This window comes from Scyliorhinus canicula, chromosome 3 (genome assembly GCF_902713615.1).
Source record: "Scyliorhinus canicula chromosome 3, sScyCan1.1, whole genome shotgun sequence".
NCBI lineage: Eukaryota > Metazoa > Chordata > Chondrichthyes > Carcharhiniformes > Scyliorhinidae > Scyliorhinus > Scyliorhinus canicula.
The window spans coordinates 266,501,340-266,529,176 of record NC_052148.1 but is presented as its reverse complement, the minus strand read 5'-3'; the positions used below and the strand labels follow the sequence as shown (position 1 = coordinate 266,529,176).

General features: G+C 51.0%; 1 protein-coding gene across 3 annotated transcripts in view; it reads right to left on the bottom strand.

Annotated features, from left to right (window-relative positions):
* The window catches only part of grid2 (glutamate receptor, ionotropic, delta 2), a 1,198,200-nt gene that overhangs the window by 248,012 nt on the left and 922,351 nt on the right, over nt 1-27,837 (bottom strand). For all 3 annotated transcript variants that reach the window (XM_038792750.1, XM_038792751.1, XM_038792752.1), the window contains 2 exons: nt 16,732-16,929; nt 1,401-1,713 (listed from right to left, as the gene is read on the bottom strand). In XM_038792750.1, coding sequence (XP_038648678.1) covers nt 1,401-1,713; nt 16,732-16,929 — 511 coding nt within the window. The remainder of the gene's footprint in view (nt 1-1,400; nt 1,714-16,731; nt 16,930-27,837) is intronic.

Here is a 27,837-nt window from a genome sequence, read left to right as displayed (position 1 = left end):
GAGGGGTGGAAAATCCCGGCCTCTGTCTCTCTCCCTCTCTTCCCAGATACTGCTGAGTATTTCCTGTCATAATTACACTTTCCAGCAACGGCGGTATTCCGAAGTGGACCACTGTTCCTCTGGTTGTTTAAACTCTCCTGTCCTCTCCACCCTGTGACTGGCCATCCCTGTTGTTCTTTCATCTCCCCCCAATTTTCCTTTGTACTTGCTCACCTACCCTAATGTCTCCTGATGGACTCTGTGCCAAACTTTGCTGGATGATGTTGCTGCGGATGCTATGGGATGCTTTATTGCATTACATCCACTACATAAATGCAACTTGCATGGCAAGTGAGGACAGTCAACATGGTGTCAACAGGCCAGCATGGTGGCACAGTGGTTACCACTGTTGCCTCATAGTGTCAGGGACCTGGGTCCGATTCTGGCCTTGGGTCACTGTCTGTGTGGAGTTTACAAGTTCTCCCCATGTGCGTGGGTTTCCTCCGGGTGCTCCGGTTTCCTCCCACAATCCAAAGCTGTGCAGGTTAGGTGGATTGACCATGCTAAATTACCCTTTAGTGTCCAGGGATGTATGGGATGGGGCAAGGATGTGGACCTGCATGAGTACTCTTTTGGAGGGTCGGTTCAGCCTCGATGGGCCGAATGGCTTCCTACTGCACTGCAGGGATTCTATGTAAAATGTGGCATTTGGCATCAACCAAGTTGCTTTGTGGTTCAACAGCTATGTTTCACAGTAACCTTGGTTTTTGTTTTAACTGCGGGGATTGAGAAGTTTAATACACAACAGAAAAAAATGGACAATCTCAGCACGTCTGACAGCGTCTGTGGAGAGAAAAAGGAGCAAACGTTTCGGGTCTGGATGACTCTTTGTCAAAGCTTTGTCAAACTATCCGCAGTAATTTGCTTTTAGCAAAGTTTAATATGTCAGGCTGCATCTGTGGAGAGAGTTCATTAACAAAACAAACATTTATTTACACTACTTAATTAAGATTGACCATTTACTCCTATAGCAAGCAATAATCTAGTAATCCACAATCTGCACTCTACTAACACTAGTCTCTGCACTCTATCTATAACTGCACTCTGCACTTTCTAGACCTCTCCTCTGCACTCTCTCCAGCTCTCTCTCCCAGAAGCCTGAGAGTCAGTGCTTTATATAGATCGGCATCTACCTCCATCCAGTGGTCAATTATGATATTACATTAACCCTTTATATTCGAGACATTCTACACAATGTCACAAGGTGGATGACCTTTCATGAGAACTGGTGTTCTAAAGTTGTGTTTAGAGGGTCATCAACTTTAACCCTGTTCTTTCCTCCCCAGATGATGTCAGACATGCTGATTACTTCCAACACCTTTTGTTAACACAAATACATTTGCGATGTGACAATCTCTTACCTTGTTGCACGAAGGAGCCATAGACGAACCACATGGAGTTGTACAAGGTGGTGGAGGTGACGGAGCCCATCTGCAGCCTTGGAGGGTTCAGCCAGTTCAGCAGATACACCAACAAGCCCACCAGTATCACGGTGCCAGCAATGCACGCCCACAGCGAAAAATCAAAAGGTGCCAGGCAAGCAAACATGTCCACCGTCTTCTCTGCCTTCTTCAGCAGGAACCCCACCGAGTAGTCCATGTAACGGGTGGTGAAGTCCACAACGCTCTCCCGCTCTGGCGTGATGGTCAAGGCTGAGATTCCTACGTCCGCTCTCTGGAAATGTATTTTTTTAAAGTCGGTAAAAGTGAGTGAGAATCTAAACGTTTATCATACTGTACCCCACCCTTCCCCCTACTTGCTAACAACAACTCATATTAATATAGAACCTTTAACATTGTTAAACCTTCCAAAATGCTTCACAGCAGCATTATCAAACAAAATCTTTACACCAGGGCAAAGAAGCAGGATGAGGGCATGTGACTATCGGTAGACATTGTGGACCATCTTAAATTAGATGAGAGGGCAGAAGAGAGGCAGCGAGTTATAGGAAAGCAATTTGAGACCTTAAGGCCCAGATAGCTGAAGGTATGGCTGTTAGTAATGGAGCAAAGAAGGTGAGGGATGGAAAATCCCAAACAGTGGTTAGCACTGTTGCTTCACAGCTCCAGGGTCCCAGGTTCGATTCCTGGCTTGGGTCACTGTCTGTGCGGAGTCTGCACGTTCTCCCCGTGTCTGCATGGGTTTCCTCCGGGTGCTCCGGTTTCCTCCCACGAGTCTTGAAAGACGTTCTTGTTAGGTGAATTGGACATTCTGAATTCTCCCTCTGTGTACCCGAACAGGTGCCGGAATGTGGCGACCAGGGGCTTTTCACAGTAACTTCATTGCAGTGCTGATGTAAGCCTACTTGTGACAACAAAGATTATTATTAAGATGGAGGAGCACTGAGATTTCGGATATTACGGGGATAGTGAGGAACAAGGTCAAGGAAGGATTTGAATACAAGGATGAAAATTTTAAAATCAAATGTTAGAGGACTTTATCCTCTCAGCCTCTAACAGAATTCCCTGGCTTATATTGACACGAGCACAAATCACAGGTGACTATTGAATCATTGAACTGAATCATAGAATTGAATCACCACAGTGCAGAAGGAGGCAATTTGGCCCATCAGGTGTGCACCGGCCCTCTCAAAGGACACCCTACCCACGCCCGCAACCCTATCCCCGTAACCCATTCGCCCCACCGAACCTTTTGAACAATTTAGCATGACCAATCCACCTGACCTGCACATCTTTGGACTGTGGGAGGAAACCGGAGCAACCCGGAGGAAACTCACACAGACATGGGGAGAACGGACAAACTCCACACGGACAGTCACCCAAGGCCGGGATTGAACCCGGATCCCTGGCGCTATGAGACAGCAGTGCTAATTACTATGCCACCAGCCCGCCCTGACATAAAAAGTTAATGATTCGCAGTTCAATTCATGATTGAAACGGTTTCATTGTCATGCCTGCATGTTTTTTGAATGAAGCACTATGACTATTTCTGACAATCTAATCATTAAATGTATTATTTTTTTACCAACAAAGTTAATCAGTCAAAAAGTACTTTAGCGCAGAGTAATAAAGCGTTTAATAATGCAATTCAAATTAAATTGCAAATGAACTGAAGTAACCATAGGAAGAAATACATTATAATTGTGAACATGAAAATAATTTATACGCGACATGCATTTTATTTTTTAAAAAAATGGAGCTTCTTCAAATTTTCGGTCATCTTCAGAAATATTTATTTTAGAAAAGTGAATTTGGAGGTTTAGGTGCCCTGATGATTATTTTTAACTATATCGGAACAGATTATTCTGTTAGAACATGTCGGACAGAAGCATTGGTCCAAAGTGTCTGCTTTTTTGTTGCATTCTGAATCTTTACTAACTTCCATGTTTGCATTTGGATTCAGTTGGGACAGTGCGAGGGACTCACCCCCAGCTCTTCCCTCCATGGCGATTTGTGCTTCTTTTTAATGAAGACCACCCTAAGTGGTCACAGTACATTTGGAGCAAGTAGGAATCACCAAAGAGAGTAGGTGCAGGTCTGTGGTGAAGGAAGGACACTCAATCCTTGTCCATTTCCATGGAGCTTCCAAGTTCTTCTGTTTCGCAGGGTGTGGGAACTTGGAAGACCAACGTCATAGAATCATAGAATTTACAGTGCAGAAGGAGACCATTCGGCCCATCGAGTCTGCACCGGCTCTTGGGAAGAGCACCCTACTTAACCCCATACCTCCACCCTGTCCCATAACCCTGCAACCCCATCGAACTTAAGGGCAAATTAGCATGGCCAATCCACCTAGCCTGCACATCTTTGCACTGTGGGAGGAAACCGGAGCACCCGGAGGAAGCTCGCGCAGATACGGGGAGAACATGCAGACTCCACACAGACAGTGACCCAAGCAGGAATCGAACCTGGGACCCTGGTGCTGTGAAGCCATAGTGCTAACCACTATGCTACCATGCTGCCCACGTGTCAAATGTTAGGGAAATTCTCTTCCAAAATGCCCAGAGCATGAAAAATATCTAGAACCACGGAATCATAGAAATGTTTTGACATAGAAGGTAGCTATTTAGCCCGTAGTGTCATTGCTGGTTGACGGAAGAGTTACCCAGCCCAATCCCACCATCCTACTTTCGGTCTAGAGCCCTATATGTCACTGGTCCTCAAATAGACATCCAAGTACTTCTTAAAATTTGGTCAGTGTTTCTGCCACTGCCACACTTGCAGGCAGGTGAGTTCTCTACCTTGGCATTGCTGAGGGGAAAGCAACTAAGAATTATAGGCTCCCTAATTATAGGTAGTTCTCCATTGCTGTCTCGTAGCAATATCTCAATCAGAGCTGACTTGCCAACAAATGAGCGCCTTTTTCTCTTGTAGTATAAATTGTTATGATTCTATGAAATTTGGCATTCCTGCATTTGTCCAGATAAGTGCAAAATGAAACGCTTCAGGTTCAAGGGCCGGGATTCTCCCCTACCCGGCGGGGCAGGGGGTCCCGGCGTGATGGAGTGGCGTGAACCACTCCAGCGTCGGGCCGCCCCAAAGGTGCGGACGTCTCTGCACCTTTAGGGGCCAAGCCCTCACGTTGAGGGTCTAGGCCCGCGCCGGAGTGGTTGGCGCTCCGCCGGCTGGCGTGGACGGCCTTTGATGCCACGCCAGCCGGGGCCAAAAGGACTTCGCCGGCCGGCGTAAGTCTGCGCATGCGCCGGAGCGTCAGCGGCTGCTGACGTCATTCCTGCGCATGCCCAGGGGAGGGGTTCATTTCCGCCTCTGCCATGGTGAAGACCATGGCAAAGGTGGAAGAAAAAGAGTGCCCACACGGCACAGGCCCGCCCGCCGATCGGTGGGCCCCGATTGCGGGCCAAGCCACAGTGGGTGCACCCCCCGGGGCCAGATCAGCCCGGAACCCGCCCGCGCCGCCAGCCCCACCGGTCAGACAAGTGTTTTGATTCCCGCCGGCGGGGGAGGCTTGACAGCGACAGGACTTCGGTTCATCGCGGGCTGGAGAATCGCCGGGTTGGGGGCCCGCCGACCGGCGCGGTGTGATTCTCCCCCCCCCCCCCCCCCGAATCTCTGGTGGCGGAGAATTCGGGACACGGCAGGGGTGGAATTGATGCCGGCCCCCGCCGATTCTCCGACCTGGCGGGGGGGTCGGAGAATCCCGCCCAAGTTCTCTACTGCCAAGTATCTGATCTTTGACCCCTCTGCTTGGGTAAATAGGTGTGGTGAATTATAAACACTAATAATCCACACTGTATTGTACAACATGTGTTGAGCCTGTACCTTGTACTAGACCATGTGTAGTTGCGCGGCTCTACCCATAGGGGGAGATGAGGAGCTTGTACTGGGCTCCACCCTTGGCTCTGCCCATGGCTCCGCCCATGGCTCTTCCCCTAACCAAAAGTATAAAGGTTGCTGTTGTGAGCCTGCCTGCCAGTTCATCTCGTTACAAGCAGGCTCTATTGTAAATTAATAACCACTGTTCGCTTCTAACCACTTGTCGCGTGAATTAATGGTCTCATCAATTTAATCGTCTTAAGAAACAGTAAGGAATGACCATGGAATCAGCCCTCAAACCTGATCGACTGGAACTCGACCCACAGGATGCAGAGGCGAAAAAAATCTTTTCACACTGGCTCCGATGTTTTAAGGCCTACCTGGCTCAAGCAAGCACTACAGAAACTAGGTAGGAGCAGAAACTCAACCTACTGCACGCAAGGGTGAGCCATCGTATATCTACTCAACATAATTGTACCGGCTCATATACAGATGAATCCAGGTCGGAGAATCGGCGGGGGCCGGCATCAATACAGATAATTGTACCGGCTCAGCGGGCATTAATCATGGGGCCACTCCAGCACAGCTGATCGAGCCGCCAACTACCCACAACGCAACACGGTCACGTTGGACCAGTTGCGTCCGAAACACCTCCGCAACTCCATGATGACCGTGAAAATCAACGGGTACAAGACACCGTGCCTCTTCAACTCTGGGAGCACCGAGAGCTTCGTACACCCAGATCCGGTAAGACGCTGTTCGCTCCCTGTTTTTCCTGCACGGCAAACTATCTCCCTCGCTCCGGGCTCCCACTCTGTTCACCTCCAAGGGCGCACCGTCGTAACCCTAACGATCCAAGGCGCTAGCTACTCTAATTTTCAACTATACGTCCTGCCTGAACTCTGTGCCCCACTCTTACTGGGACTCAACTTCCAGTGTAACCTCAAAAGTCTCACCCTCAGCTTCGGCGGACCCCTACCCCCACTCACCATCTGCAGCCTAGCCACGCTGCGAATCTCCCCCCTCCTCTCTTTGCCAATCTCACTCCGGACTGTAAACCCGTAGCCACTCGCAGCAGGTGGTGCAGCCTGCAGGACAGGGTGTTTATCAGAACCGAGGTCCGGAGGCTCCACAGTGAGGGGATCATAGAGGCCAGTAACAGCCCCTGGAGAGCTCAGGTGGTGGTCGTCAAGACCGGGGTAAAATTCTGCATGGTCGTGGACTATAGTCAGACCATTAATCAGTTTACGCTCCTCGATGCGTACCCCCTCCCCAGGATTGCAGAAATGGTGAATCAGATCGCCCAGTATCGTATTTTCTCCACGGTGGATCTGAAGTCTGCATACCACCAGCTCCCAATCCGCCCGGAGGACCGCCACTACACGGCGTTCGAGGCCGATGGCCGCCTCTTCCATTTCCTCCGGGTTCCCTTTGGCGTCACGAACGGGGTCTGTTGTTCCAACAAGCAATGGACCGAATGGTGGACCAGTACGTGCTGCGGTCCACGTTTCTGTACTTGGATAACGTCTCCATCTGCGGCTATGACCAGCAGGAACACAACGACAACCTCCATCGGTTTCTCCAGACGGCCCAAAAACTCAACCTCACTTACAACATGGAGAAATGCGTTTTCCGCACGACCAGGCTAGCCATCTTCGGCTATGTCATGGAAAACGGAGTCCTGGGCCCCGACCCGGACCATGTACTCTTAGAACTCCCTCTCCCTCATTGTCCCAGGGCCCTCAAACGGTGCCTGGGATTCTTTTCATACTATGCCCAGTGGGTCCCTCAATATGCGGACAAAGCCCACCCACTATTTAAGGCCACACTTTTCCCCCTGTCGGCTGAGGCTCGCCAGGCCTTCAACTGCATCAAGGAGGACATCGGCAAAGCGGCCATGCGGGCGGTGGATGAATCCGTCCCTTTTCAGGTTGAGAGCGATGCCTCAGAAGTCGCTCTTGCAGTCACATTGAATCAGGCAGGGAGACCAGTCGCATTTTTCTCCCGAACCCTTTCCGCTTCAGAACTTCGACACTCCTCGGTCGAAAAGGAAGCACAAGCCATTGTGGAGGCTGTACGTCACTGGAGGCACTACCTCGCAGGTAGAAGGTTCACCCTCATCACCGACCAAAGATCGGCTGCCTTCATGTTTGACAACTCGCAAAGGGGCAAAATTAAAAATGATAAAATCCTGAGGTGGAGGATCGAACTTTCCACCTACAAACAGCGCCGGCCCTAGGGTTGCTGGCGCCCCGGGCAAGCTGATCTTCGGCGCCCTGGGGGGGGGCCGAGAGAGGGGGGGGGGGCCGAGAGGGGGGGGGCCGAGAGGGGGGGGCGGGGCCAAGAGGGGGGGGGGCGAGAGGGGGGTGGCCAAGGGGGGCGGACCCGGGGGGGGAGCGGACCCGAGGGGGGGGGGCAGCGGACCCGAGGGGGGGGCGGGGGGGGAGCAGACCGAGGGGGGGGGCGGGGGGGGAGCAAACCGAGGGGGGGGGGTGGGGGGGAGCAGACCGAGGGGGGGAGCGGACCGAGCGGGGGGCCGGACCCGAGGGGGGGGGGGCGGACCCGAGGGGGGGCGGGGCGGACCCGAGGGGGGAGCGGGGCGTACCCGAGGGGGGGGGCGGGGGGGCGGACCCGAGGCGGGGGGGCGGACCCGAGGCGGGGGGGGTGGACCCGAGGCGGGGGGGGGCGGACCCGAGGCGGGGGGGGCAGACCCGAGGCGGGGGGGGGGGCGGACCCGAGGAGGGGGGGGGCGGACCCGAGGTGGGGGGTGGGCGGACCGGGGGGGGGGGGCGGACAGAGGGGGGGGGGCGGACAGAGGGGGGGGGCCGTCCTGGGGGAGTGCGGCCACCCTGGGGGAGTGCGGCCACCGCGCATGCGCTGGTTGGCACCGGCCCAACTGCGCATGCGCGGGACCCGAGTCTCTGGCGCCCCCTAGCACATGGCGCCCCGGGCGACTGCCCGAGTTGCCGGTGCCTTGAGCCGGCCCTGCCTACAAATACGATATCATGTATCGACCGGGGAAGCTCAACAAGCCCCCAGATGCCCTGTCCCGCGGCACGTGCGCCAGCAAGCAGAGCGACCACCTGAAAGCCATCCACAATGACCTCTGCCACCCGGGGGTCACCCGGCTCGCCCACTACGTCAAAGCCCGAAACCTACCTTTCTCCACTGAGGAGGTAAAAGCCATCACCAGGGGTTGCCCGATCTGTGCGGAGTGCAAACCGCACTTCTACAGACCAGACAGGGCCGACCTGGTCAAGGCTTCGCGGCCCTTTGAACGCCTCACCATCGATTTCAAAGGGCCACTTCCCTCGAATAATCGGAATGTGTACTTCCTGAATATCATCGACGAGTTCTCCCGCTTCCCTTTTGCTATCCCGTGCCCCGATATGACCTTCCACACAGTCATTAGGGCCCTGCATAGTATCTTCACCCTGTTTGGTTTCCCCAGCTACGTACACAGTGACCGGGGTTCATCCTTCATGAGCGACGAGCTGCGTCAGTACCTGCTCGACAAGGGCATCGCCTCGAGCAGGACTATCAGCTATAACCCCAGGGGGAACGGACAGGTGGAGAGGGAGAATGCGACGGTCTGGAAGACCATCCTACTGACCCTCTGGTCCAGGAATCTCCTGGTTTCCCATTGGCAGGAAGTCCTCCCCGACGCGCTCCACGCTATTAGGTCTCTCCTATGTACCACCACCAACCAGACCCCCCCATGAGCGGCTCTTTGTTTTTTCCAGGGGCACTACCACAGGGGCTTCGCTCCCAGTATGGTTGAAGACAACGGGCCCGGTACTCCTCCGGAAACACATCAGGGCACACAAAACTGACCCACTCGTAGATAAAGTGCTTCTACTACACGCAAACCCCCAGTACGCCTTCATAGAGTACCCTGACGGCCGTCAGGACACTGTATCCCTCTGGGACCTAGCGCAGGCAGGATCGAATCCCACCACTACCACCGCCGAGGTACCCCTCACACTACATCCCACCCAACTCGTCGCGCCCCACGCCCCCACACCTACCGGGTCGCTACACATGTTTCACGCACCCGCGCCCACAAGCTTCCAGCGCCCCCAGTCGAACCAGACGGGTACGAAGCTCGGACAGAATCGCCCCCGGAGTCCGCCATCGTACCCCAACCAACCGTGATCATCCAGCCACCAGAGGAGGCTGCAACCCCGGTGCTCCGCCGATCACAATGGACAACTCGACCACCGGACAGACTCAATTTGTAAGCCATCACCCCCCGCTGGACTTGATTTTTTTCACAGGGGGTGAATGTGGTGAATTATAAACACTAATAATCTACACTGTATTATACAACATGTGTTGAGCCTGTACCTTGTACTAGACCCTGTGTAGTTGCGTGGCTCTACCCATAGGGGGAGATGAAGAGCTTGTACTGGGCTGCACCCTTGGCTCCGCCCATGGCTCCGCCCATGGCTCCTCCCCCTAACCGGAAGTATCAAGGTTGCTGTTGTGAGCCTGCCTGCCAGTTCATCTAGAGTTCATCTCGTTACAGGCAGGCTCTGTTGTAAGACGATTAAAACCACTGGTCGCTTCTAACCACGTGTTGCGTGAATTGATGGTCTTATCAATAGGTTGTTCTGTTTACTCAATCTAGGCTCCTCATTAAACTGAAAGATGAAGTGGCGACATACAACTTCTCATATTTATATTGCATCTTAAATATAGAAAACTCCTCGAAAATGTTTCACAAGAAAAAATGAGCTTTAGAGTGAAAGGAAAGGAAATTAGGGGGAGTGGCCATGAGCTCTGTTGAAGAGGCTGGGATTTAAAGAGTTCTAAAGCGGAGAGGGAAGTGAAGAGGTTTAGAAACACAGGAATAGGTTATTCAACCCCTCAATCCTGTTCCTCCATTTAATTAGATCATTGCTAATCTGTATCTGAACTCCATCCATTCACCTTGGTTCTATAACTCTTATCATAGAATTTACAGTGCAGAAGGAGGCCACTTGGCCCATCGAGTCTACACCTCCACCCTATCCCGTAACCCAGCAACCCACGTAACATATGGACACTAATGGGGCAATTTAGTGTTACCAATCGATCTCACCCACACATCTTTGGACTGTGGGAGGAAACCGGAGCACCTGGAGGAAACCCACGCAGACACGGGGATATCATGCAGACTCCCCACAGACAGTGACCCAAACTGGGAATCGAACCTGGGACCCTGAAGCTGTGAAGCAACAGTGCTAACTACTGTGTTACCGTGCCGCCTCTTAATACTCTTGCCCCATCAAAATCTATTAATCTCAGTTTTGAAATTTTTAATTGATCCCTCAGCGTTTTGAGGGAAAGGAGTTCCAGATTGCAATGATACAGCACAAGTTAGATCAATTGAAATTTTCAAGGCGAAGATAAGAAATGTTTTATCAGATAAGAGGACGCAGGAACATTGGAACAGAAGGTCACTTAGAAACTCAAGTCTGTTTCGCCGCTTAATGAGATCGGGGCTGATCAGCCAGCTGAACTCCGCATACCTCCCTTTTCCCTGTATCCCTTAGCTAAAGGGTGTTCATGAGCCATGGAGTTAAGGAGAGTAAATGAGGTGGCACAGTGGTTAGCACTGCTGCCTCACAGCACCAGAGACACGGGTTCAATCCTGACCTCGGGTGACTGTCTGTGTGGAGGTTGCATGTTCTTCCTGTGTCTGCGTGGGTTTCCTCCGGATGCACCGATTTCATAGATTTTATAGAATTTACAGTGGAGAAGGAGGCCATTCAGCCCGTCGAGTCTGCACCGGCCCTTACAAAGAGCATCTCACTCAAGCCCACGCATCTACCCTATCCCCGTAACCCAGTAACCCCCATTTAACCTTTTTTGGACACTAAGGGCAATCCACCTAACCCAGCACATCTTTGGACTGTGGGAGGAAACCGTAGCACCCGGAGGAAAGCCACACACACAAACACAGGGAGAACGTGCAGACTCCGCACAGACAGTGACACAAGCCGGGAATCAAACCTGGGACCCTGGAGCTGTGAAGCAACTGTGCTACCACTATGCTTCCCACAATCTAAAGATGTGCAGGTTGGGTGCATCGGCCATGGTAAACTGCCCCCAGGTGGGGTTACCGGGATAGCGTAGGGGGCCGAGTGGCCTCCTTCTGCATTGTAGGGCTTCTATGATCCTATGAGTTTTACGAAATGTGGTACAGATCAGTAAGGATCAGACGGAAAGCCGGAGCTGAATCGAGGCATGGATGGTCTCCTCGATTTCCTACACAAGCAGCTGTCAAAAAAACTTATCTTAAATTGACATTTGCTTCTTTTGCTAGCTCAGAAAAATAAACAGATTGAAGTCCAAAGGCCCAGCATCTTATAGTTCAATCCCTCGCGTTTCTCTCAAGATAAGGTTATCGGTCTCAACAAAGTCCGTCTGATGTAGTGAAATGGCGCACGCACTGGGCAATACTGATGTTCTCCTGGATAAACCGTGCTCACAACATCTTTGTGAAAATACGTGCTGCAGAATGATGTCGCAGGAAACTTACCAAAAGTAAATACATTGAGTGACGGGGGGAGGTAGGAAAACTCACTTTTACGGGCGTGCTGTATTTGGTTTTAAAAGGACAGTCCGTTTGCCATAAAGGGCTCATTACCATCTTGAAACGACAGACCAGGCAGGGTGAAATGGAAGACTGCACCAGGCAGTTTTCTTTGGCAGGACTTAATTGAGGCGGGACCTTCCCTATGTTGCTTTTAAGTCAACCTTTTCTTCAGTGTCCACGTCACGACTTTTCAAGGATTTGAAGCTTGGCTAGGCCAAGCTGGTCAAATTGATAAACTGGATGAGGTGTTTATTAAAAAGAAAAATTATGATTAAATAACTGTGACTTTTGAGCTGAGGGGATAGCCCCTGAACCGTCTTGATCCATGTACCACCATGTTGGATATAACATCAAACAAGCGGCATTGTCGGCCACCTAACACCAGGGCCGTGAATCTCCGGCCGCTTTGGGCTCTCGCTTGAGTGTAACGTGGCTGGAGACTGCTGGCAGAGGCTTGCAGCGAGCCTCCCAAAGGCTCTGCGCCATCTGTGATTCTCCGAAGCCCCGTGAGACGTCAGAGTCGGAACCCCATCCCAAATGGGTGTGACCGGATGACGCTTGCGGAAGTAGGTCGGAAACCTACTCACGAGCGACCTGCACGGGATCCACCAGCCTCCTTTGATTCTCCGGCCTCCCCAGGGAGGCTGCAGCTGGGCGCCGATCAGTGCTGGTCCACACAAACGTGGACCAGACGGATGGCACCCGGGAGGTCTCCCGGGCCACTGGACACTCGAGGGCGGTCAGGGTCAGTGCAGGGTGGCTATCTGGCCCTCCCTGTGGAACGTGGGCACCTTGGTTCTGCCCAATAAGCATCATGGCACTGCCATCCTGGCACTGTTAAGGTGCCCGGATGGCACTGCCAAGCTGGGAGCACTGCCTGGGTGCCAGGGTGACAGTGCAAGGGTCAGGTGCTGAGGAGGGCCGTAGAGCAGGGTATCCTCACGGGAGGTGTGGGGGAGTGTCCATGCGTGTGGGGGTGACATTACCCATGGGTGAGGCATGTGGGGGACCCACAGGCTCACTTCGAGATTGGCGCACCCTTTCAAAATGGCGACACAATCTCTGTGTCCAGCTCCCCAGTGCTAAAATAAATTTGAAGTGAGGGCTGAACAGGTGAGAAACTCCCCAGGGACCAAAAAGGTGGCATTGAATTGCGGTGGGGAACTCGCCTGCGGAGCCGGCGGGAAACCCCCTGAAAAACCCGCCACAAATTAATTTGGAAGGTTTTGGGGAAAATGGGGCCCCAGGTCTATCCTGCTGCCTACCCCTTACTAGCCAGTTAGCTCTGTTGGCAAGTTGGCTCGTGTGTGGCTTAGAATAATGCCAATGACACGGGTTTGATTTGTGTTCCAGCAGAGGCAGGCTTGGGAGCTGCCTCCTCAACCTGCCCTTGAAAGTGGAAGGCAAGGGAGACAGGCCGTGAAGGGAGTCGGGAGGTTGTGGGGGCTCAATCATGAGAAGGTGACCTTTCAAGCGGGGTCCGCCATGCCATCGGGGGGTGGGGGCAATGGGAGCTCTCCAGGGTCACAATCAGCAGAGTTCTTCCCACAATCCAAGCCCACAAGGAGGTTGCCAGGGTGCATCTGCTAATCTCCATGCCTGCTGAAGTGCCCATCTGCCTGGCTGATAAAACACAAGCAGTGGAAGGAATAAATTTCACAGTGGCCTTTAATGGGCCTCTTAATGTACTCACCTGTCCTAAGGAGTGTCCACCACCATCAAAGCTGCTTGTAAGATGCTGGTGGCAACAGGAAGGTGAAGCGCACACCACCAAACTGATTTGAACACCCCCACACCACCCTCCCACCTCGCCACCACTCACACCCCCCATAATGTTTCTTTTGGCCCTATAAGATCCTGGCCCAAGATGCTGCATTGGATCCAATCGGAAGAGGAGCATGCACAGTGGAATCTCCTGTACTAGCCAGAATAACATGGGTTATTGAATAGAAATAGAAATAGAAAATCGCTTATTGTCACGAGTAGGCTTCAATGAAGTTACTGTGAAAAGCCCCTAGTCGCCACATTCCGGCGCTTGTCCAGGGAGGCTGGTACGGGAATCGAACCGTGCTGCTGGCCTGCTTTAAAAGCCAGCGATTTAGCTTGGTGAGCTAAACCAGCCCCTGGGAAGGGGAAGGAAGGTGAAAATCACTTACTGTCACAAGTAGGGGCTGTTTAGCACAGGGCTAAATCGCTGGCTTTGAAAGAAGACCAGGCAGGCCAGCAGCACGGTTCGATTCCCGTAACAGCCTCCCGAACAGGCGCCAGAATGTGGCGACTAGGGGCTTTTCACAGTAACTTCGTTTGAAGCCTACTCGTGACAATAAGCAATTTTCATTTCATTTTTTCATTTTTTTCATTTCAAGTAGGCTTCAATGAAGTTACTGTGAAAAGCCCCTCGTCGCCACATTCCGCCGCCTGTTCGGGGAGACTGGTACGGGAAGATGCGACAGACCAGAGAGAAGCAGCAACACATGCTGAGATGGAGTGGGTGGAGAATTTTACAGTTGAGCCAAATAAAAGAGGCTAGTTTACGGAGTGTGATTTATTGCTGGGCATTTTTGAACTGGTGGGTAGGAGACAGTGACAAAAGAAACCGTGTGTTGGACAAAACCTCCTTCAAGGACACGATGGATGAGCAGTAGATACACCCATTCACCTTCCCTGCCTCATTATGCAGTCAAGGGACAGATCTGCAATCAGGTTCGTCCACGTCAGACCTGTTCCGATATGGTATCCATTAACCGGGAACGCCTTGCCCATGGTTTTCCATCCCTGCCAGCAGTCAATCACAGAATTATTTTTATCAATGTACTACAGATGGGGATGCAAGAATTTGGTTTGATTAATGAGAGAGGGGAAGTGTTTGGAGAAATAGATGGATAGCCTCATTTGAAATAATCTGAAGCAACTTGTGCCTTTTTCTTCATGCATATTTCATGATCGTCCTGTGGGAAGACCAGGTGTCCCAAAGGAATAAAAAGTTTTTTTATTTAAAGAACTATGAATAATTAAAATCGCTGCATGGTAACCACAGAAATCAGAACTACAATTAGTCTAACTCCTTCAAACCTGCTTCAAACAATGTTTGACATTTGTACAGAAAGGAAGACTGGGATTTGTGAACACCCAGTGTCAGGATCAAATGTATCCATTCCAGAGAGAGCAAGGGCTTTTAAGGATACGCAGCCTCTGAGGATATGGGGTCGACCATTTAGGACAGAGGCGAAGAGAAATTTCTTCACCCAGGGAGCGGTGAGCCTGTGGAATTTGTGGGATTTGAAGTAGTTGAGGCTAAAATATTGTATGTTTTCAAGAAGCAGTTAGATATAACACTGAGGGCAAAGGGGATCAAAGGACATAGAGGAAAGTGGCATTAGGCTATTGTGTTGGATGATCAACCATGATCATGATGCATGGCGGAGCAGGCTCGAAGGGCTGAATGGCCTCCCCCTGCTCCTATTCTCTATTGTTTCTATATTTCCACAGAACACAAGTTAGTGATCCCAGCGCAGAGCTTTACTCAACCAGAGAGAAGGTTGAACTACCCGACATGAAGTTCAGTGTGCAGGACTCAGGGAAATAGTGAGTGTTTGGTGATTTAGATGGATACCTGGACAATGAAAATGGCCACGAATGAGGTATGCTGATCTTCACTCATTGTCGAACAATCAAGTGCGCTGACTACTCGACCTACCTTCCCATCAAGGAGCACTCTTAACTGGGGGCAGAGAATTCACCTGGATCGCTCAAATGTTCTCCACAATACTGTGCTGGAGTCCTAAACAATGTCCTCTCCTCTATCAGAGTGAAATTCTTATTATCACCTCTTTTATTCTCTTTATCACCTCTTAAATCGTGGGTAGTTTGCACATTCACCTGCCAGAAATTGTTTGGTTCAGGAATTCATTCTTAGCATGCAGGAATCTTTTGCAAGACAGGAATTTGTTGCCACGCCCTTAGTTTTTAGTGGGCTGTGTTCTTGAATGAAAGGTCTATGATACAATTAACTAGCTTGCTGAGACTGTTGCAATTAGTCCAGGTTTGGTTTGGGATTGAAATCACTTTTCGGCAAGGGTGGAATATTTTCTTGACAAGCGAAGCAGTTGATTGTGCACAATAACTAACATCTTTGTGATTACTTTCCTGACAACAGCTTTTATTAATTTACAAATTTTCTTTCAGAACGGAGTTGAAATTTTCAAACTACCATTTGTGAGATTTGAACTCACATTCACTGGGGTACTAGCCTGGGCTAGTAGATTATCTGTCTAGTAACATAATGATTACACTATCATTGTTAAGGGTATGTTAATTGTGTTATTAAGATACACAGATGAAAGGCATTGTTTAAGTGATGTAACCATCAATTCACTCGAGACACGAGAGGAAGTAAACTGTGGCTTTAATAGACTTACAACTGAGCCTGCATGTGACCAGAAGAACTGAGGGCAGACTCACAAGACCGCAGCACTTTATACTTCTGGTAGTGGGAGGGGCCATGGGCGGAGCTAAGGGTGGAGCCCTGTACAAGCTCCTCATCTCCCCCTGTGGGCAGAGCCGCGCAACAGCTCACAGACAGAGCCCACAAGGACACAATGATATATAGTGTGAATTAAGCATTATACATTCACCACATTAAGTACATGGAGTTGTAAGGAGAGACTGCTGGAACACTGAGCTTGTGGGGAGAGGAAGCAGGTATATGTAGTGCGGCATTCTATGAATAAACCTATTATCAAAACAAAAATTGTGTCAAGTTTCATACTTCATCAACTGGCTTGGGGTCGGACTAGCAACGTAGTGGCAGATTGCAGGTTGCGATAATAAAAGGAAGCACAATCAATATTCTAGGAAACAACACAAGAGACAAACCTTGAAGGCGAGTTCCCCAATCAGTCCATTCCAGTTTCCATCAGGTTGTTGGCTTCCAAACTTGTGATCAGGAGCCACGTAGATTTCATATTTGAAACCCAGGTAATTTGACAAGGCATCCAGGACATCGATTGAGAATCCATAGTATTTCTTTGTTCTTCCGAGTACGTTTTCTGACACCATAACAAAAGGTTCCTCCTGGAAGAGAAGAGATATGATAGCGTCTGTCAGTGACCTTTGGAGCAATTCTGACTCACGGGTTTGAAGGATTCTGAGGATTATTTCTGTGGGAAATTAGGAGCTGTCTGCCTGTAACACATTCCCTCTGAATGCCACTATTGCAAAAAAGTTACTTGCTAGATGCTCACTGTGGGAAGCTCTGTTCGAAAGGAACATAAATCAGAGATAGGGCTACAACCATGTAGTCCCAATTTAATAAACCTCCGAGTATGGTTCTCCACTGGGGTCATACAGTCTGGGAATTTGCCCTATTACATGGATAACCATGGAACTGTTTTGATAAACAACTGCTGATAATACTGAATAAACTAATAGCAATGAGATCACAACAATTTAGAGATACACCAGAACCCATAGCTACTGGTCCTGAAAGAAAAGGGATCAAAAATTGGCATGTCTTTATTGACTCTCACAAACGTCTACAGACGTGCGATAGAGAGCATCCTATCCGGCTGCATCACAGCCTGGGTATGGCAACTGCTCGGCCCAAGATCACAAGAAACTACAGGGTGTGGTGAACTCAGCCCAACGCATCACCAAAGCTTGCCACCCTCACATTGATTCTGTAACACCTCCCGCTGCCTCATAAAGGCATTGTGAGAGACCCCTCACACCCAGGCTTTGCCCTCTTCCAGACCCTTCCATCAGGCAGAAGATACAGAAGTCTGAAGACCCGCACATCCAGACATAGGAACAGCTTCTTCCCCACAGCTACTAGACTCCTCAACAACTCTCCCTTGGACTGATCTGTTCCCTGTAAGAACACTACATTTTTTTAAAAATAATTTTTATTGAAATTTTTTTACAAAATATATAACAACAAACAGTAATAAACAACAATAAAACAACATAATAAGCATAACACCCCCAAGACCGTAACAACGCATATATCGAGCCCCCCACCCCACCCCCAAACCCGGTAAACAACAAAAGAACTTGAAAATAAATTAAATTAAATAAACATAATCAACACGCCCACCCCCCTTTTCCCCCCCTCCCCCCGGGGGGTTGTTGCTGCTGCTGACCTAGTTCCCTATCGTTGAGCTGAAAATCGAGGAAAGGCTGCCACCGCCTACAGAACCCTTGTATCGATCCTCTCAGGGCAAATTTGACCTTCTCCAGCTTAATAAAACCCGCCATGTCATTGATGCAGGTCTCCACGCTTGGGGGTCTCGCATCCTTCCACTGTAGCAAGATCCTCTGCCGGGCCACTAGGGTCGCATAGGCCAAAACACCGGCCTCTCTCGCCTCCTGCACTCCCGGCTCCACCGCAACCCCCAAAATCGCAAGTTCCCAGCCTGGCTTGACCCTGGATCCTACCACCACGAGATTGACCTGTATGATCCACACTGCAGGGGGTCCTTATCCCGCTTCAGATCAAAGAAATCAGCGCCCGTGACATCGTCGGGGGCAAAGCCCCCCCCTCCCATGCCTCATTGAAGGCTCGCACCAACAGGGGGCCCACCAGGTCCGCATACTTTTTATAAAATTCCACCGGGAACCCATCCGGCCCCGGCGCCTTCCCTGACTGCATTTGACCAATCTCCCTGACTAGCTCCTCTAACTCAATCGGCACCCCCAGCCCCTCCACCAGCTCCTCCTGCACCTTTGGGAAACGTAGACTGTTCAAAAAGCTCTCCATCTCCCCCCCCCCCCCCTCCCCCCCCCACCGGTAGCTCCGACCGGTACAGTCCCCCGTAAAAGTCCCTAAAGACTCCATTCACCTCTGCCCCCTTCCGCACCACATTCCCACCCTTATCCATCACTTCACCAATTTCCCTAGCCGCATCCCGCCTGCGGAGCTGATGCGCCAGCATCCTGCTTGCCTTCTCCCCATACTCATAAACCGCGCCTTGCGCCTTCCTCCACTGTGTCTCTGCCTTTCTGGTGGTCAGCAAGTCGAACTTGGCCTGCAAGCTACGCCGTTCCCCCAACAATCCCTTCTCCGGGGCCTCCGCGTACCTCCTATCCACATCTAGCAGCTCTCCCACCAGTCTCTCCCTCTCCCTCCTCTCCCTCCTTTCCCTATGGGCCCGGATGGAAATCAGCTCCCCCCGGATCATAGAACATAGAACATAGAACACTACAGCGCAGTACGGGCCCTTCGGCCCTCGATGTTGCGCCGACCTGTGAAACCAGCTGAAGCCTATCTGACCTACACTATTCCATTTTCATCCATATGTCTATCCAGTGACCACTTAAATGCCCTTAAAGTTGGACTGCCTTCAGAGCCTCCCAAACCATCCCCACCCGGACCTCCCCATATCGTTGGCCTCAAGGTACCCCCCAATACTTCCCCGGACCCTCCTACACACCTCCTCATCAGCCAGCAACCCCACGTCCAGACGCCACAGCGGGCACTGGTCCCGCACCTCCCCCATCTCCAGATCGACCCAGTGTGGAGCATGGTCTGAAGTTGCTATGGCCGAATACTTGGCATCCTCCACCCTCGGGATCAATCCCCTGCTCAGAACGAAAAAATCTATTCGGGAGTAAACCCTATGGACATGGGAGAAAAAGGGATACTTCCGCGCCCTCGGCCTCCCAAACCTCCAAGGATCCACCCCTCCCATCTGGTCCATAAACCCCCTCAGCACCTTGGCCACCGCCGGCCTCCTACCCGTCCTAGAACTGGACCGGTCTAGTGGGGGATCCAGCACCGTGTTAAAGTCTCCCCCCATGATCAAGCCCCCCGCCTCCAGGTCCGGAATGCGGCCCAACATACGCCTCATAAAGCCAGCGTCATCCCAATTCGGGGCATACACGTTTGCCAACACCACCTTCTCTCCCTGCAGCCTACCCTTCACCATACCAAACCTGCCCTCCTTGTCCGCCACCACCTCAGACGCCTCGAACGCCACACTCTTCCCCACCAGAATCGCCACCCCCCGGTTCTTCGCATCTAATCCTGAATTGAAAACCTGCCCCACCCACCCCTTCCTCAGACGAACCTGGTCCGCCACCTTCAGGTAGGTCTCCTGGAGCATAGCCAAATCCGCTTTCAGCCCCTTCAAATGAGAAAATACTCTAGCCCGCTTAACCGGCCCATTCAGCCCCCTCACGTTCCAGGTGATCAGCTGGATCAGAGGCCACCCCGCCCCCCTCCCCTGCCGACTAGCCATAGCTCATCGACTGTTTGCCCCAGGCCAGCGCACCCCGCCCGACCCGTTCCCCATGACGTTAGCGCCTCTCCTCTACCCCCCTGGCCCACACCAGCTCCTTTCTGGCCATTCCAGCAGCAACCCGGTATTTCCCCCCCCCCCCCCCCCCCCCCCCACCCCCCTCCCCCCAGGCTAGGACCCCTCCTAGCCGCGATGCACCCTCCATGGTACTTCCGTGAGCCAGCTGACTTCTGCTGACCCCGGCAACTCCCGCCAAAACCCGACCCCTCCCGACATGGGGTCATCCCCCCTCCTGCCACACCTCCTTGGCACCGCTTCAGCGTGGGAAAAAACCAGTAGAGGCCACGCCCCCACCGCCAGCTCCACCCCTCCTGCCCCGCAGCGCGGGAAACCAGAGGAAAGCCCGCGCTTTCACACTGCCCCACCCCACCCTTCTGACGCAGCTCCCCAAATTCCAGCTCCACCCCATCCCCCAGCCCCGTACAGAAAACAAAACCCCAACATCCCCCGCATAACACAAAACCATACCCAACAGAACCACCCGGAAACAGAGCAAGAATCAGCATAGAAAAAACCTATCAAAATTACAAAAACAGCAACAGCAAAAACAGCAACAACTGTAGTACACAAGACCCCACAGCCCCCAAATCCTAGTTCGAGTCCAGCTTCTCCGCCTGCACAAAGGCTGACGCCTCCTCCGGGGACTCGAAGTAGTAATGCCGGTCCTTATATGTTACCCACAGACGTGCAGGCTGCAGCATTCCAAATTTAACCTGCTTTTTATGCAGTACCGTCTTCGTCCGGTTAAACCCGGCGCGCCGCTTAGCCACTTCCGCACTCCAGTCCTGGTAGATTCGCACTACCGAGTTCTCCCACTTGCTGCTCCTCTCCTTCTTGGCCCAGCGCAGCACACACTCCCGGTCACTGAACCGATGGAACCGCACCAGCACCGCCCGCGGGGGTTCATTCTCCTTGGGCCTCCTGGCCAGCAGTCTGTGGGCTCCCTCAAGCTCCAGGGGCAGATGGAAGGACCCCGCTCCCATCAACAAATTCAGCATAGTGGCCACATAGGACGGTAGATCCGACCTCTCCAGCCCCTCCGCAAGGCCCAGGATCCTCAAATTCTTCCACCTCGTGCGAACGTCCAGCTCCTCCAAGTGGTCTTGCCACTTTTTGTGAAGTGCCTCGTGCATCTCCACCTTCCCCACGAGGACCACGGCCTCCTCCTCCCGATCAGCGGCCTGCTGCTGCAACTCCTGAATGGCTGCCCCCTGGGCTGTCTGGGTCTCGAGCAGCTTGTTGGTAGTCGCATTCAGGGAGTCCAGCAACTCAGCCTTCAGTTCCGCAAAACAGCGCAGAAGAGAAGCTTGCTGCTCCTGCGCCCACTGCCTCCAATCTTCGGGTGCTCCGCCGGCCGCCATTTTGTCCTCCTTCCCCCGCTTTTTCTGGGGAGCTGCTGCCGCCTTTATCTTTGCCCCACTCTGGGTGCGCACCATAGATTCCGAGGAATATTCCTCCAAGCACCTTCCCCCACCGGGAATCGTCGCAACAGCGCCGTTTGGGGCCCTAAAACGGGCCCGAAAGTCGTTTGATAGCGGGAGCTGCCGAACGTGCGGCTTAGCTCCGCATCACTGCAACCGGAAGTCGATCGTAAGAACACTATTCATGACGCCCTATACTGCTCTTGTTTGGCCTTGTTCTGCACTGTAACCAATCACTATTTGTTAATGTACCATTTGTCAACGTCCTCTGTCGATTATTCTTTTGTCTACTATGTACGTACTGTGTACGCTTCCTTGGCCGCAGAAAAATACTTCTCACTGTACTTCGGTACATGTGACAATAAATATCAATCAATCAATCAAAAACTGACCAATTTAATTCCCAGTATCTGGGAATTAAATGATCATTTGTCCAGATATCTTTTTAAAAATCTGATGTCGACTTTTTCCAATATAAATTCCTACGCCCACATTTATAATGAAAATGAAAATCGCTTATTGTCACGAGTTGGCTTCAATGAAGTTACTGTGAAAAGCCCCTAGTCACCACATTTCAGCGCCTGTCCGGGGAGGCTGGTACGGGAATCGAACAGTGCTGCTGGCCTGCTTGGTCTGCTTTAAAAGCCAGCGATTTAGCTCAGTGAGCTAGACCAGCCCCTCGGGACAGCACCTATGTAAATTTGGCAAGCTGTGTTTGAAATTAAGTAAAACAAGGGTCTCAGACTGCGGGGGGCTCTGCACTGCTGGAATGGATCAGTCAATCGACACACTCCACCTGAAGGTCCCCCAAAAGTCAAAGTAGACTCAAAGAGACAAACAACTTCGAGACTTCGTAGAAACGGCCGGTGTGATACTACCGAATGAAAAATGCCTATTAAAGGCATCTTTAATAGCCCTTGGCCATTGAAAAGGCTAAGCAGCCAATGGAGTATTTTTGGAGTGGAAATGCAGCATCAGTTTGCTCAGAGCAAGCTCCCATAAACAGCAATGTGGTAAAGATCAAATAATCTGTTATTGTGGTGTAGAGGGCTAAATATTGGGCAGGACAGCAGGGAGCCCCTGTTTATCTTCAAAATAATGCACAGGATTTTCCTTTCTTTATCTATGCACGTGACACTGGGAATGCCGGACAGGATTATTTTGCTGAAGTCTCGAGACCATTCCTTCCAGAAATATCACAAGTTTGGTTCCTGGTTTATAATCAGTCCCCTCTCTCATAGAATCATAGAATCTACAGTGCAGAAGGAGGCCACTCGACCCATCGAGTCTGCACTGGCCCCTGGAAAGAGTACCCTACCCAAGCGCACACATCTACCCAATCCGGGCAACCTAGTAACCCCACCTAACCTCTCAAGCAGTAACATTGGGCCTCGTGCTCCAAAGATGGCGAGAAAGATCAACCAGTGCCCCCACATATCATCCTTACCCACTGATCACTGGTGGAAAGTGTGTGTACACCTTGGGTGAAACATGGAACATATAGTGCAGAAAGAGGCCATTCAACCTATCGGGTGTGCGCCGACCCACTTAAGCCCTCAATCCATCCTATCCCCGTAACCCAATAACCCCTCCTAACCTTTTTGGTCACTGAGGGCAATTTATCATGGCCAATCCACCTAACCTGCACCTCTTTGGCCTGTGGGAGGAAAGCGGAGCACCCGGAGGAAACCCACGCAGACACAGGGAGAACGTGCAGACTCCACGCAGACAGTTACCCAGCGGGGAATCGAACCTGGGACCCTGGCACTTTAATTGCCTGGTCTTACACATGAACACTGACCTTGAGCACAAGCCACCATCAGCAGGCGGTATCTGTACAGCCATACCCATGTTCTGATAAAAAGATCATTCATCTGAAATGTTAACTCTTTTTCACTTCCCAGGCTGCTGCCCAACCTGCTGAATATTTCCAGGATTCTTTTTGTCTTTATATCAGACTTCCAGCACCACCGTATTTTGATTTCGAACTAATTTCTGAAGTTACTTATACTCATTCTCGGGATGTGAACCCTGCTGGCAAGGTTGGCATTTACTGTCCACCCTTGGTTGCCCTTGAGGTGGCGATGGTGGGCCATCTTTTTGAACTGCTACAGTTTGAAGTGCTGATATGAATTTCTAGCCATTGATATGCTAAAGTCCAGAGTGTGAAGTCCAGGCAATTAAGGTTCATTTATGCTTCCAATACTTTCTTATTCCTTGGTTTGTCTTATTGAAGGATGAGAGATTTAGGGAGAGACGTTTATTTAAATCGTTGCATTCTCATCAGTGGACAGATCTTAGATCAGCTCCTCAAAATATGTTGGTGTTATAGAATCATGATAAGAAGTCTTACAATACCAGGTTAAAGTCCAACAGGTTTGTTTCAAATCACTAGCTTTTGGAACGCAGCTCCTTCCTCAGGTGAATGAAGAGGTCGGTTCCAGAAACATATGCAAAGACAAAGTCACAGATGCAAGACGATGCTTTCAATGCAAGCACTTGCAGGTACTCAAGTCTTTACAGATCCAGAGAGTGCGGTAATCCCAGGTTGAAGAGGTGTGAATTGTCTCAAGCCAGGACAGTTGGTGGGATTTTGCAAGCCCAGGCCAGATGGTGGGTGGTGAATGTAATGCAACATGAATCCAAGGTCCCAGTTGAGGCCGTACACATGTGTGTGGAACTTGGCTATAAGTTTCTGCTCGGCGATTCTGCCTGGGGTTACCCCTCTCTCTGTAAAAACTTAATTACCTGCAAGTGCTCACATTTAAAGTATCGTCTTGCATCTTTGACTCAGTCTATATGTATGTTTCTGGAACCTGCCTCTTCATTCACCTGAGGAAGGAGCAGCGCTCCGAAAGCTTGTGATTTGAAACAAACCTGTTGGACTTTAACCTGGTGTTGTAAGACGTCTTACATTATAGAATCATAGAATTTACAGTGCTGAAGGAGGTTATTCGGCCCATCGAGTCTGCACCGGCCCTTAGAACGAGCACCCTACATAAGCCCACACCTCCACTTTATATCCATAACCCAGTAAGCCCATCTAACCTTTTGGACACTAAGGGGCTATTTAGCATGGCCAATCCACCTAACCGGCACATCTTTGGAATGTGGGAGGAAACCGGAGCACCCGGAGGACACCCACGCAGGCACGGAGAGAAAGTGCAAATTTCACACAGACAGTCCCTGAGACTGGAATTAAACCCGGAACCCTGGAGTTGTGAAGCAACAGTGCTAACCACTGTGCCACCGTGCCGCCCATATCAAAGTAAGACATTGGGGAATTAATGGGGGCTTTGCTGGGGTAACTTTTCCTGCTTCACACAGCTGGCGATCTGTCACTCAGGCCTGTTTAGAAGATGAGGGTGGATCAACACGGGTTAAGTTCAGGGAGGACAGCCAGATTCTGTGGGGCCACCATGGAGATGCTTGCAAATGGTGGCTAGTTGAGGGGTAGATCCTCTTCCACCGAGGCCTCCCAACCAAGCCATTCCCATCCTGCCCCCAGAGAGCAGAAGCCCCTCCAGACAATACCAGGGGCATCAAATGGGGGTGAGAACTGAGATATAACATTTAGTGATTACAACACATGTGTAATAGTCCTGAATCCGTAAATGTAATCAGGCCATGCAGAACTTAGTACAAATATTGAGGCAGCGCAGAACCTTTAATTGAAAAGACCAGCATCCCATTGCTCATTTAAAAGGAAATAATGCAGCTACAGATAAGACACAATCCCACACTTGCTGGAGTTAGTAGCTCTGAGCTCAAAGTATTGACAACATGTTCACAGTCCACCTCGGTGAATAATGACCATGTTCCCAGGTTAATTGTATGCATTCTCACTAAGTAAGCTTATCTGCTTCACGTCCTCATTTCTGACAGACGAAACTGATTCTGAAGACATGTGTTCATTGCAGAGGATTGATTTGATGTCTTTGGTACTGATTTCTGGCCTCATTAAACCTGCAATGATATTGACCGTAAATGGAAATTCACCCATTACGTCAGTTTCTCCTTTTGTGAATGCTGGGAGTGAGGGAAGCTCATGGCGAGGAATGAAAATCTTTCCAATTCAGGCTCCAATTGTGAACACTAAGCTCTATAGGGCCGCTTTTAATGTAGTCGTAAACAGAGTGGCGCTCCTTTTACTGCAACTCAATAATGTGCCTCGGTCCCAGACTGAGAAGAACACTCTGCAAGTACACCAGGCAGACTGAGTGATAGTTTACCGGCACCAAGAGCGAGATTGAGATAACTTCAATCACAGAATCTTTACAATGCAGGAGTTGGCCCTTGAGCTCATCGAATCCGCACTGGCTCTCCGAAAGAGCATTCTACCCACTGTCGCTGTCCTGCCTTATCACCGCAATCTTGCACACTATTTATTTTCAGCTGGTAACCCAATTCTCTTTTGAAATACCTCGATTGAACATGCCTCTGCCACCCTCTCAGGAAGTTCGTTGCAGACTGAAGCCACCCTCTGGCTGAAAAAATATTTCCCCACAATCACTGCTGCTCATTATTCTGGATCTGTTCCCTCTAGTTATTCTTGACGTACTCTTGAGAAGGAAGGGTTTCTCACTATTTACGCTATCCATACCCCTCAGGATCTTGAATGCCTCCAACAAATCTCCTCTCAGCTTCCTGTTCTCTAATTAGGAAAACAGACCCAAACTCTCCAATCTATTCCCATAACGACTGTTGTTTATCCCTGGAATCTTGAGAATTTCCTCTCTACCCTCTCCAATGCCTTCACGTCCTTCCTTGAGAATAGCACCCAGAGCTAGACGCAGTGCTCCAGGTGAGACGTAACCAGTGTCTTATACAAGTTTAAATGGCCTCCCTTATTCTTGTACTCAATGCCCCATCAATAAACCCTGTGATACAATTAACTGCTCTCTCAACATGCCCTGCCACCTTGTATGATATTTGTACACATACTCCAAAGTCCCTCTGTTCTTGCAGCTCCTTTCGAGTTTCTCTTTAAGTTACACCAGGCAAAATTGTCTGTCTCGCGACGCTTCAAATGTGAACCTCAATCGGACGGAAAATTGGGCATCCGGCCAAAATCGAGGTACGCTCCTGCAGCCAATTTGGGCGCCATGCCCCGGACCCTCACAGGTACTGATCATAGTAACCTGCGCTGGCTGCAAACCTGGTATTTGCATGCGTTTAAATGTGAATACCGGGTCGGACACAGTATGCTCCGCCCTTCCATGATGGTCTGCTCGTCTCATGTGGAAATCTCACCGGGATGAATTGCTGCAAGTATTTACAAACATTGACTGGATGCCATAGATGCAGAGGAAGAGCGGGAGGCTAAAAAATCGCAGAAAAACCAGATTGAAAACTGCTGGGCTTGCTGGGCGATGGCTGCCCGGGTCGAGAGCAGTAGTGGGTAGTGACTTGGTGCCACGTCCATGGACTTGGGGTGTCCCCCTCGGAATTGGAGTGGCCTGGCTCAGACCACCATTGCTGCAGTCTGTCTTTTATACACACCCTGTAGGTGCTATTTATAGGCCCCTGGCTGCTCACACTGATGAGTGCTGCCTGTGTCCTTTTAATGTTCAGAAGGCCTCTGGTCATCTGGGAGCCCACCCAGGCTTCCCCTCTGGACGCCCTCATACCCCAGCTGTATGGGCAGCACGGTAACATAGTGGTTAGCACAATTGCTTCACAGCTCCAGGGCTCTAGGTTCGATTCCCAGCGCACTGTCTGTGCGGAGTCTGCACATTCTCCCCGTGTCCGTGTAGGTTTCCTCCGGGTGCTCCGGTTTTCACCCACAGTCTAAAGATGTGCAGGTTAGGTGGATTGGCCATGCTAAATTGCCCTTAGTGTCCAAAATTGCCCTTAGTGTTGGGTGGGGTTACTGGGTTTTGAGGATAGGGTGGGAGTGTGGGCTTGGGTATGGTGCTCTTTCCAAGAGCCAGTGCAGACTCGATGGGCCGAATAGCCTCCTTCTGCACTGTAAATTCTATGATCAAGGGCCAAGCTCGGTCAGGTGTTGGCACTCCTCAGACGCGCTGCCCCATTGCAGAGGAAGCAGGGTATCAGCAGAGCCCACCCCAACCAGAGCACACCTGCACCGTGTCCGGCAGAACTCTCACTGATTCGCTGCCCTTCTTAGGGCGGAGGACTCATCAGTGACCCTCAACCCTCTGGATCACCAGCTGTCTCCTCCTGGTGAGACTGGCAGCGCTGACTGCCTCTGCCACCACCTCCCAGGCAGTGTTCAGGAGGGGAGGCATGAGTCTGTGGCC